Here is a 13,040-nt window from a genome sequence, read left to right as displayed (position 1 = left end):
TCAATTACGCATTATATTGACCTGTTGGGAATTTTTGATCGGTTAGTACACGTTGCAAAGGCGCCTTACACAAGCAGAGTGAGTGAGGAAAACCTCGTTTTTTTCGGACCTTTTTGACTGCCGAGACGGAGAAGTCGTGATAGCGGGATGACAGATTGTGCCCTGGCAGGCGTTCGTGCGGGGCAGCAGGGCTGTGATCAGCTAATGGTGGCGGCGTGGGTGGGGCGCCGCACGCTAGGGCGTGGCCGGCGGAGCGCGGAGCGGGCGCGCCAAGCGCAGCCAGTGAGTGCCGAGTGCGAGCGCAGTGCCAGCATGTCCGGCGCCGCCTGCTCCGTCCCGGCGTGCGCGCAGACCGGCTCGCAGGTAAACAGCGCTGCGCGCCCCGCCGACACGGCCACTGCTAACGTACACACACCGACAAGGGTGCTGCATCACCCCCATTCGTTGTGCAGGTGTGTTGCTGTTGTGACTGTTCCTGTACCGATCGGAGGGTCACCCTTGGCGTTGTTTGTAAACATACACCTAGTGGGCTGAGGCGAGACTGGGAATTTGGATTGAGGAGGGAGGAGTGCTGACTGCACGGACACTGTGCCAGGGTGGCGTACTGATTAGCGCATCTGCCTAGAGAGCAGGAGACCTGGATTCTAATCCTAGCCGTGGTACAAATTTTCATTCGTCGCTTCAATGCGCATACATACATCATAGATGTCTGAGACGTGGGAAGGGCTCTGGAACCATGTAGTTTCATTTGTTTAATAGTCCGCCCCCGGTAGCTGAGTGGTCAGCGCGACAGAATGTCAATCCTAAGGGCCCGGGTTCGATTCCCGGCTGGGTCGGAGATTTTCTCCGCTCAGGGACTGGGTGTTGTGTTGTCGTAATCATCATCATTTCATCCCCATCGACGCGCAAGTCGCCGAAGTGGCATCAAGTAGAAAGACTTGCACCCTGCGAACGGTCTACCCGACGGGAGGCCCTCGTCACACGACATTTATTATTTGTTTAATACACAATTACCATGAGCGCTAGTACGGACAGAACGCCGGACTCGAATGGACTGCAGCATTTCAGTTGACGGTAAAGCACCAGTACGGACGCATCAGAGACGCCTGTGGAACAGTAGAGTGAAAATCCATCATGCCTCGAGGGACAGTCTCATTAATGATCGGGTCAACATCACTACGTTACGTGCAGGTTTGTCAAACAGTGAACTTGCTCGACGTCTGCGATAGCGTCAAAGTAATGTCGTGTGGACATGCAATCGGTGTGAGCACTTACACCTCGAGGGCTGTACATAGTCGACAGGTGCAAAAAAATGGTTCAAATGGCTCTGAGCACTATGGGACTTAACATCTGTGGTCATCAGTCCCCTAGAACTTAGAACTACTAAAACCTAACTAACCTAAGGACATCACACACATCCATGCCCGAGGCAGGATTCGAACCTGCGACCGTAGCAGTCACGCGGTTCCGGACTGAGCGCCTAGAACCGCTAGACCGCCGCGGCCGGCGACAGGTGCACAGGATGATCGATATCAACCGACATTTGAGTCAAAGAAACTGTGGGCTATGTGCTGCAGAACTCATTTTGGTGTTCTAAGAGGCTGCAGGACGTCATGAGTCGTATCAAACTGTTAGGAGAACATTGTGTGACATAAATCTCCATTACAGACGGGCATAGCTATCGTCACATTGTACACCACAACACCATGGACTCCGTTACAGATGTGAAAGAAATCGTGCAGAATAGGCGCCCCAGGATTGCTTCAAAAATGCCTCTGAGCACTATGCGACTTAACTTCTGAGGTCATAAGTCGCCTAGAACTAACCTAAGGACATCACACACATCCAAGCCCGAGGCAGGATTCGAACCTGCGACCGTAGCACCAGGATTGGTGTCAGGGGTTGTTTACAGACGAAAATAGTATCTGTTTGCACTCTGAAAACAGCAGATAAGATGTCTGAAGAAAACCCTGTAATACCGATCGCCTTGAACACTGTTTCCCACAGCTCCAATAAGATGGCGGTGGGATGATATTCTGGGATGGCATTGCATGGGACCACTGCACACTCTCGTTGTTGTTGAGAGCAGTCTCACTTCTCTACAGTACACGGACGAGATTCTGGAACCAATAGTGGTATCCTGTCGTCAATATTTTGGTGACAATTTCATGTTAATGAATGATAACTCGCATGCTCACCGTGCTGTTGTCGTGAACACGTTCCTTCAACAGGCTAGGATCAACAAAATGGAGCCGCCTACATGCTCCCCAACAGTCAACCCTATCGAAAGTGTGTGGAATCAGTTGAAACGAACTGTATTCGACTACGTACTCTGCACCACTTAAGCATTATCGCCATTGAAGAGTGGGGCAGTTTGGACCAGGGCTGGATTGATAATATCACTGATCGTGCGCCACTGTACATTTGAGATGGGGGCGTTCCACCACGTATTGACGTTCCTCAGGTGTGCCGCGAAAAAAAAATGGGAATCCGACGACTTTGTCGTTATAAATTTTTTTTAAAATTACTTAATTATTTTTTTCATTTTTTGGTGATCTGGGTACAATGGAAATGCCGCAGAGCCAAGTTTTGTTTTTCGTGCCACGAATTTCCAGATAAAGGTGTAATGCAAAATTTTTGTTGATGCGTGTAGCTATAAGTTCTGATCTTCCAGGCTTAGACGGATACCAAGCGCCTCGTTTCAGTCGCTGCCGTCGTCATTTCGTGCTGGGCCCGTAGCGCAGCAACGCTCTGCGTGCGCGACAGGTCGGGCCACTTCGCTACCTCGCGCTGACTATTCTTGTAGCCCGGAGCGCGAATTTTTCGATTGCTGTTGTGGGCAGTTTTTTCATAGAACTCTCGCGCCGATTTCTTGAAGTGCTCGCGAGAAGCGGCGTCTCGGCCATTTCGTGAGTTGTGTTAATATACATTAAAAGGCATGGTTGTGTATTGTCTGCAGCATCCCTATTTTCCATTCTGCAGTGTTTCCCCATACAGCGGCCGCATATTCCACATTTTAAAAAAAACTTGAGCCGTAGATAACATCGAAGAGAAGACGTGGAGTATAAGAGAGGGTAAAGTTCACATAGTCTTTCGAATGCCTTTCCTCTGACCCGGAGAGAGTATTGGCGCCGCGGCAGTTTGCTGTCCAACGTGACGCCAAGATGTTTGGCTGAAAGGGACCATTCGACGGATTCTCCATGCACCATTTGTTTTTTGTAAGCCTTTGAGCACCACCTTCTGAGTAACTACGATATTATACGTTTTTGAGGCTTTATATGAGTGTTGCCATTTCCTAGCTCACTCTGCGCAGTTATCAGTTGAAGTCGTCGGCGCATCATGTCTGCACGTGAACACAACGATGTCGTTAGTGTATAAGGCTAGCTGCACCCGCACGGTCTGAGGCATGTTCGCCGTGTAGAACGCTTACAACAGCGGGCCGAGAACAGAGCCCTGGGAAACACTTTGTGATGACACGGTGAGTGGAGACGCCGACCACGGGCCTCACGTGGAATCTTTCTCCTTATAGGTAACTCTGTAAGAACTTGACGTCTGACACGGGTGTCCCCTGTACACTTAATCTGTGTAGATTAATCTTGTGAAATCGCATTGCCGACATTGCTGTCGCGAGGCTTGCTTCTTCAATATGTTGGTTTGACAGATACTGAACGTTTGCATCCCCCTTTATTCGACAAAGTGAACCGTATCCCCCGCCGCTGAAAGAGCTAACTAGGTTACAAGACCAGGTGCTTTATTTTCCATTCTCCTAGTCTTGAGGCGACCAGCCAGACGCTGAGAGATTTCACAGTCTATTTGACCATTGCATTAGCGTTTTATTTATTTTTTTATTTCCACAATATTTTTTATTCTGATTTACATCTAACTGACTTCCGTCTGACATTAATTTCAACGTTATTTCAGCTTCCTGGTTTACATAAAGGCGAAACCAAACGCAATTGAAATTAATATCTGTGACTGTTTCCTGATGAAGCTGTAGTGTACGTGAAAGTGTCCCTGAGTGACTGTAGGAAGATCAGGATGCATTAGACTTAATTTCTACTTGATGTCAAGAATGGCAGCTTACTCTAAATGTATGAAAATGTAAGTTAATCATGGTTAGGAAAAACAGTCCCCCAGTGTTCGAAACATTATTAGTGACGTATTGCTTGACGCAGTCAGGCTGATTAAATATCTAGACGTAACGTTGCAAAAGGATATGAAATGGAACGAGCTCGTGATGTCGGCAGTAGGGAAGGTAGTGGTCGTGTTCGGTTTATTGGAGAATTGTATGAAAGTCTAACTCATATACAAAGTAAGAGAGACTGCGTGTAGAAGATTAGTGCGAGCCATTCTTGAGTACAGCTGGAGTGTTTGGCATCACCATCAAGTCGGATTAAATGAAGACATCGAAGCAATTCAGAGGTTTGATTTTACGAATTACAATTACTTTTTTGATTAATGTAGTAACACATTTACCGATTTATGCTACATCTTATGCCGCAGCAAGACAACACACGAATAAAACTAATTGAAAAAAGCTGAATCAATTGTCTGATCAGTCTGCCACTGTCCGCTTCAAACACAAGTTTTCAAACCATATAGCAGAAGTGTCAACGTTCCTTGCACCTTGCAACTGTTTTTGAAAAAGTTCACTTTGTTCTTCTCCAGAAATCTGAAATATCCTCTGCAATAGATTCATGGGAAAGAGTATCAGAAAGTATTTTCTTTTGCGTTCTAGTACTAATTCTGGTATGCAAGGCACAAAGTGTCAATGTATATGTAAGGCACGCTCTAGCAGTTGCAGTCCGATACACAATTAAAGTATCACTGCGGAAAGTATTCTGCCTGTAGATTTTGGATTTAAAACGTACTGTAATACACTAGTCGTCATGTGGGCGAACGAGACGACATATACTGCCTCACGAAAAACGAAACACCTAAAAAGAGATGAGGAAAAGAAATGAAACAGCACTGGTTGAAAAAGTATGTGATACTATTTCAGGGATTAAAAAATTGAATCAAATTTACAAAGAACTTGTCAGTTGTGCCCACTAATTCAGTATGACGCTACACACCCTCTGGCATGGATGCATGCACTGATTCCGTTTGGAAGGGGATTATATAAACGTTTTAACTTATCATGAGGCAAAGCGGCCCACAGCTGTTGAAACTGGTACTTGATATCCTGGGTGATTACACTGGGACAGAGTTGACGTCCATTGACATACCGTTGTGCCGTCAGAGTGCCCTCAGTCACTACCAGCAGTACCTGAAGTAGCTGCCGATTGGTCTCCACAACATTACGCCAGCAGCAACAGCGATGTGGTCCTCACGTTGGAAGAATGGGACCTCTCCGCAGGTCGCCGTGGTACTCGCCGACGGTTGCTCTGGGGCAGGGGACAAACAGCGAGATCATCGGTCCCATCAGACTAGAGAAAGATGGGGAAGGAAATCGGCCTTGCCCTTTCAGAGAACCATCCGGGCATTTGCCTGAAGCGATTTAGGGAAATCACGGAAAATATAAATTAGGATGACAGGACAGGGGTTTGAACCGTCATCCTCCCGAATGCGAGTCCATTGTGCTAAACACTACTGGTTGTGTCAAACGTGGTAGTGTAGAACTACGATTCGCTGTTGACCACAATGCGGTGCCATTCGTCAGCAGTCCATGACTCCCTGTTACGGAACCACTCGAACTGCAGCCGTTCGTGTTGTGCAACTAACGACAGCCTAGTCCTGGGACAGTAATTCCCTAGTCCGGCTGCTCCTAGTCTCCGACCAGTGGTACGGGATGTTGCAGGGAGCCAACTACCCGTTCTCGGTTGGCAGGCACATATGTGAAGGGGCTAGGACGTGATTTGTGCACCATACGGTGAGCTTCCTTTGTGGTAACCTAATGTGATGGAGCGGAAACTTGGCAAGTAGGCCAACCCTCATGTTCCCAAGCAGTTCAACATCGGGCCGTTGTCACAACCAATTCCCCCACAAATTTGGTTATTGCACCATTCGACTAGCTGGTTAAATGGAGATGTGCAATGAGGCCTCTTTCAAACTCTGGCAGATGCTGATAACGCTGTCTCACACAAGTATGCAGTGTCTCCTTGTCCTTAACAGTGATCACTTAACACCTGACGCTACTCAAGCCGCTTACGTACACACATCCAAAAGAAGTTTTGCATTACCTCGGTTCGGGGATTTCCGGAACCTGTACATAGAACTGGAATAGAGATCAATATAAACATCATTTCTGTCCTTTTTATTGCTCATGAAAACCATACATTGCATGTTGTACCACCATATAGCGAGGCCTTCAGAGATGGTGCTCCAGATTTCGGTACATACCGGTACCTCTAATACCCAGTAGCACGTCCTCTTGCATTGACGCATGCCTGTATTCGTTGTCACATACTATCCACAAGTTCATCAAGACACTGTTGGTCCAGATTGTCCCACTCCTGAACGGCGATTCGGCGTAGATCCCTCAGAGTGGTTGGTGGGTCACGTTCTCTAAAACAGCCGTTTTGAATCTATACCAGGCATGTTCGATAGGGTTCATGTCTGGAGAACACGTTGGCCACTCTAGCCGAGCAATGTGGTTATCTTGAAGGACGTCATTTACAAGATATGCACGATGGGGACGCGAACTGTCGTCCATGAAGACGAATGCCTCGCCAATATGCTGCCGATATGGTTGCATTACCGGTCGGAGGATGGCATTCGCGTATCGTACAGCAGTTGCGGCGCCTTCCATGACCACCAACGGCGTACGTCGGCCTCACATAATGTTACCCCAAAACAGCAGGGAAACTCTATCTTGCTGCACTCACTGGACAGTTCAGCCTGACCGGGTTGCAGTTCAGCCTGACCGGGTTGCCTCCAAACACGTCTCCGACGATTGTCTGGTTGATGGCATATGCGACACTCATTGGTGAAGAGAACATGGTGCCAATCCTGAGCAGCCCATTCGGCTTGTGGTTGGACCCACTTGCATCGCACTGCATGGTGTCGTGGCTTAAAAGATGGACCTCGCCATGGACCTTGGAAGTGAAGTTGCGCATCATGCAGCCTATTGCGCACAGGTTTACTCGCACACGACGACCTGTGGCTGCACGAAATGCATTATTCAACATGGTGGCGTTGCTGTCGAGGTTCTTCCGAGCCATAATCCGTAGGTAGCGGTCATCCACTGCAGTAGTAGCCCTTGGGCGGCCTAAGCAAGGCATGTCATCGACAGTTCCTGGCTAAAATGGTTCAAATGGCTCTGAGCACTATGGGACTTAACAGCTGTGGTCATCAGTCCCCTAGAACTTAGAACTACTTAAACCTAACTAACCTAAGGACATCACACACATCCATGCCCGAGGCAGGATTCGAACCTGCGACCGTAGCAGTCGCGCGGTTCCGGACTGCGGACCTAGAACCGCGCGACCACCGCGGCCGGCCGACAGTTCCTGTCTCTCTGTATCTCCTCCATGTCCGAATAACATCGCTTTGGTTCACTCCGAGATGCCTGGACACTTCCTTTGTTGAGAGCCCTTCCTGGCATACGGGAACAATCCGAACGCGATCGAACCGCGGTATTGACCGTCTGGACATGGTTGAACTACAGACAACACGAGCCGTGTACCTCCTTCCTGGTGGAATGACTGGAACTGATCGGTTGTCGGGCCCCCTCCGTCTAATAGGCGCTGCTCATGCATAATTGTTTATATCTTTGGACGGGTTTAGTGACATCTCTGAACAGTGAAAGGGACTGTGTCTGTGATACAATAACCACAGTCAACGTCTGTCTTCAGGAGTTCTGGGAACTGAGGTGATGCAACAGTTTTTTTGATGTGTGTATAACCTACCAGGCCTGGCAGCAGCACTAAACATGAACAACACTGATGCACCCTAGTGGCCATTTTTCCGTCACAAAGAATTTCAATATAATTATATAATCATTTATATACCCGCCTATGGTGTGTACGGGTACGAAGTTACATCGGCATCCGATCACGTCTTCTGAGTGCTTCACTTTTTTCATGCACTGTAGTTTCAAAAGAAAGTCGTACTAAGTTATATTTTTACGCAAAAATGAGGCATTTGAATGAACGCACGAAGTGATTTTTCAGAAGATGTGCATTCATACACGTTACACTGCGAATGAATGTCATCACTGTATGCGAGGAGTATTGTCAAAGCAAACTAACCGTCAGTGTTCAACTGTTATGTATTAGCGTATATACGTGTAGCGTGTGGGCAGTTACAAGAATACTGGGGTGTCCGCTCATGATTACAACTTCCTCTCCCTATTTCTCGAGCGTAGAGACGACGGTGCTTCCGAGCTGACCATGTCCTCAGTTCGCTTTGCCGGGTAACTGGAGATCCGCGTGGAAGAGAGACATGACGGCTACATTCGCACTGCCTTCGCAAGTGCATCGTCAGCATCTGCATGCTCAAATCTTTTCATTTGCATATGTGGATATCAAAAGTATGTAAACCATTTTAAGTAGTTTGGAACCGTCGGTGTCCAGATGAAAGGATTGCCCTCGGGCTAGGTCTAAGTCTACGTCGTCTGTTCAAGTTGCACCTCGTAATTTACATGCTACAGACTAAGAACTTACAGGGTGATCAGCACCACTTTTTAAGCTGTCATATTGTTGATACGTTTCATAAGTCACAACGTTCCGACGTAATTAAAGAAACTGATTATGTGATACTTTCTAAGCAACCTATCCTCAGAATTGGAAAGCCAAATGAAGCCGTATAGTAAGTTTCCGCCCCATATTGCTAATTTATTAATGTATGTCAATTCACCATACGGTTGAATCACTTTAACGTGATACACTTCTTGTGTACTCGTATTATACACATAGGAACCGTTGATAGATTCTCTGATTTTATACTGTACTGATGTTATTTATGATACATAAACAGGAGTCAGCTTTATACAAGAGGCGATCAAAAAGCTTCCGCTCGAAGGCCATGCACTCCAGAATTGGTACGCCAATGAGGCAAAATCGACCGACGTACCAGGTTGAAGATACCAGTTTGGTAAAACACCGTGTCCCGCTGTGTGACGAAGTCCGTGTGCCTGCTGAACATCCTTGTCCGACAGCAATCGTCGACCCTTCATGGCCCTTTTAAAGGGACCGAAGGCGTGATAATCGCGTGGGAAGAGATCAGGGCTATTGGACGGATGCTCCAGCGTCTCCCGATTGAGTTGGCGTAAATTCTGCGTTAAGGCATTTGCGATATGTGGACGTGCGTAACCATGAAGCAGCAGCGCCTCATGTCGCACACCATTCCAAAAGGATGGTTTTTGATAGGCATGCCGCCCTATACACATTCTTCGCTCCCCGATGGATGTCAATCGGTGTTTGTCATTCGGCAGCCAAGAAAAGAATAACATTACGTTGTCCCTGTTTGGGCGCATCAGATAATAACCTCGCCATAGTTCACGTTTCCGCATTTATTGCAAGCTCGTCTGGAAGACACGAAAGCCACTCTAATCCCTTGCGTACCCGCACGGCAGTCGCGCTACTTCACATATACGCTGCAACAACGCCCTCGAACGGAAACTTTTTGATCGCCTCTTTTAGTAGCTCTCAGTGTTACGACGAGGGAATATGATACTGCAAAGGAAACGGAAATGACTAAGACGTAATGGAGCTGTTGATACGACGAAAACAAGATACACGTGTAAAAGTTGTGAAAAACTTCGAAGTGTATATGTGTGTGTCTTTGAGGGGGGGGGGGGGGGGGCATTGAAGGACGAGATTATCAGCGATCAAGCGAAAATTAGTCGAAACTAATGTTGTTATACGAAGAAAATGCGATTTAAGAAGTAAGAAGAACTCTGGGATAAAACCGCAGTGTCTCTCTTCCAGTCTCACTCACGATCACATGCAAACTCACAATATCTGACATACTGGAAGACAGTGTTAAAACACAAGGAGGACAGCATGAACACTAAAAAAATTATCAGGAATATATGGCTGGCTGATCACTTACAATAAATACTTACGAGCCAGACACCTTGGTACCAAATTAAAAACGTCACCATAAAATTTAGGGAACAAGCCGGACATTTCGCAGCACCATAAAATACGTACCACATTCGTGTCATTATCAGCTGAAATAGAGGACAAATCAATCAACAAATGATATGCTATCCTCTTGTCAAGATTCAAAATAGAGTCTACTAAAATGTGATGCACAGTGATCTGTACACCACGACCACCATACACTGTAGGGTCTCTCGCTGGATCAAGAAGCTGTGCCTCAGGAGGTTGTGTTCCATTCGAAGGCGAGAGTGAAGGACTTCATCCTCTCTGCGTGGCTGGAAGGAGGTACGCCTTGGCCGAGTTGTGGACTTTACGAGACGCTGTTTATTGTCTGTCACTTTCAGCCTGTCTTCTTCTCGGCAGAGTATCTCTTTGTGCCTCAACAAGGAGATGGCAGCATGCAAGGGGATGGTACACTGAACGCACTGAAGATCGCCACAAACCTGCTTTGCTGCTATTCCGTCGATACTTTCTCCTTGAAGGGCGTGCCGCCGCTTTCGTCCTTGCAGTGTCAACCACCCATATACCCTTTCCAGGACACTGCGCATTGAAGCTAATGTAGCGGCTGTCTGACCCAAACCGTTAGTAATAGCGACTTAAATCAGTAATTATATTTATTATTATCAATCACATCATTATTATAGCGGGCATCTCCATATACACCAGTAGATATCTGCGTCGGTGAAGACCTCTATAACTGAATCAAAATAACGAAGTGACAGCTACTTGTTTACAGGACAATGTAGGCTAACCACTACCTCATTGCTGAGTCAATATGAACCATTTCAGAACGCTGCACAGAGTACCGCAACGAGGATAAATCTGCTTTTGCTGAACGTAACCTCATAAACAAACATACGATTATATTTGAAAAAACGGAAATTTTATCCCATGCATATACCTGACATCAAAGAAGCCATTGAGATCAGAAGGTGTAGCAACAGTTGTAACCGGGACAGTAACCATGCCCTTAGTGGTGCATGGAAACGGGCGCTTGATGCTGAAAGACAACAGAGAAATCAGCTGAGTAGTCCCCCATTTAACGAAATCAGCTTTGGTATCAGTGTTCTTCAGTCATGGACACCGACATAATCTCCAGAACCATACGGAAGTTACGTGACGTCGTGACGTCTCCATAATTCGACTAAATCAAGTACCTAAATGTTTACTGAAATCTCTTGGCGATGGCGACGGAGGAAGTCATCGAAAGCTCGAAACTGAATTCAAATCTGAAGCGGCAAGAGCTCCGTGAAGCATTTATTCAAGAACGTCGCCACGAAAAATTAATTTGTCAAATATTTTCTTGCTCTGACGACTCATTTCAACAATACTGATTTACAATTTTTGTTTATGAACTGTAAATTTATACGCTACGTCAAAGTTAAAAATTCTTCAATCCATCTCTTCAGAAAAAGGAAACGGTTAGTTATCGCCACCGACACAGCAGTTAGTGGAGAGACTCCAAAGGACGTGCAAGATCAGATGATGTGAGTGAGTGGTGATTGGATTAGTGGTTCTAAAATTAACATCAACAAAATAAAAACAAGCATAATGGAGAGTATTCAAGTTCAATCAGGTACAGCTGAGAAAACTAGATTGGCAAATGAGCAATCAAAGTAGACTACTGGCCATTAAAATTGCTACACCAAGAAGAAAATGCAAATGATAAACGGGTATTCATTGGACAAATATATTATACTAGAACTGACATGTGATTACATTTTCACGCAATGTGGGTGCATAGATCCTGAGAAATCAGTACCCAGAACAACCACCTCTGGCCGTAATAACGGCCTTGATACGCCTGGGCATTGAGTCAAACAGAGCTTGGATGTCGTGTACAGGTACAGCCGCCCATGCAGCTTCAACACGATACCACAGTTCATCAAGAGTAGTGACTGGCGTATTGTGACGAGCCAGTTGCTCGGCCACCATTGACCAGACGTTTTGAATTGGTGAGAGATCTGGAGAATGTGCTGGCCAGAGCAGCAGTCGAACATTTTCTGCATCCAGAAAGGCCAGTACGGGACCTGCAACATGCGTTCGTGTATTATCCTGCTGAAATGTAGGGTTTCGCAGGGATCAAATGAAGGGTAGAGCCACGGGTCGTAACACATCTGAAATGTAACGTCCACTGTTCAAAGTGCCGTCAATGCGAACGAGAGGTGACCGAGACATGTAAGCAATGGTACCCCATACCACGACACCGGGTGATACACCAGTAGGACGATGACGAATACACGCTTCCAATGTGCGTTCACCGCTATGACGACAAACACGGATGCGACCATCATGATGCTGTAAACAGAACCTGGATTCATCCGAAAAAATGACGTTTTGCCATTCGTGCACTCAGGTTCGTCGTTGAGTACACCATCACAGGCGCTCCTGTCTGTGATGCAGCGTGAAGGGTAACCGCAGCTATGGTCTCCGAGCTGATAGTCCATGCTCCCGCAAACGTCGTCGAACTGGTCGTGCAGATGGTTCTTGTCTTGGAAACGTCCCGATCTGTTGACTCAGGGATCGAGACGTAGCTGCACGATCCGTTACAGCCATGCGGATAAAATGCGTGTCATCTCGACTGCTAGTGATACGAGGCCGTTGGGATCCAGCACGGCGTTCCGTATTACCCTCCTGAACCCACCGATTCCATATTCTGCTAACAGTCATTGGATCTCAGCCAACGCGAGCAGCAATGTCGCGATACGATAAACCGCAATCACGATAGGCTACAATCCGACCTTTATCAAAGTCGGAAACGTGATGGTACGCATTTCTCCTCCTTACACGAGGCATCACAACAACGTTTCACCAGGCAACGCCGGTCAACTGCTGTTTGTGTATGAGAAATCGTTTGGAAAGTTTCCTCTTGTCAGCACGTTGTAGGTGTCGCCACCGGCGCCAACCCTGTGTGAATGCTCTGAAAAGGTAATCATTTGCATATCACAGCATCTTCTTCCTGTCGGTTAAATTTCGCGTCTATAGCACGTC

The 13,040-nt window shown here is 46.9% G+C and overlaps 1 protein-coding gene across 1 annotated transcript in view; it reads left to right on the top strand.

The window, feature by feature from the left end:
- The first annotated feature begins 312 nt into the window (after positions 1–312).
- LOC124594253 overlaps positions 313–13,040 on the top strand; it is a 54,015-nt gene continuing 41,287 nt past the window's right edge. The window contains exon 1 of the mRNA XM_047132617.1: positions 313–363. Coding sequence (XP_046988573.1) covers positions 313–363 — 51 coding nt within the window. The remainder of the gene's footprint in view (positions 364–13,040) is intronic.

This window comes from Schistocerca americana, chromosome 2, assembly GCF_021461395.2.
Source record: "Schistocerca americana isolate TAMUIC-IGC-003095 chromosome 2, iqSchAmer2.1, whole genome shotgun sequence".
Classification (NCBI taxonomy): domain Eukaryota; kingdom Metazoa; phylum Arthropoda; class Insecta; order Orthoptera; family Acrididae; genus Schistocerca; species Schistocerca americana.
Note: the sequence above shows the minus strand (reverse complement) of the source record. Positions and strands in the feature narration are given on the sequence as shown.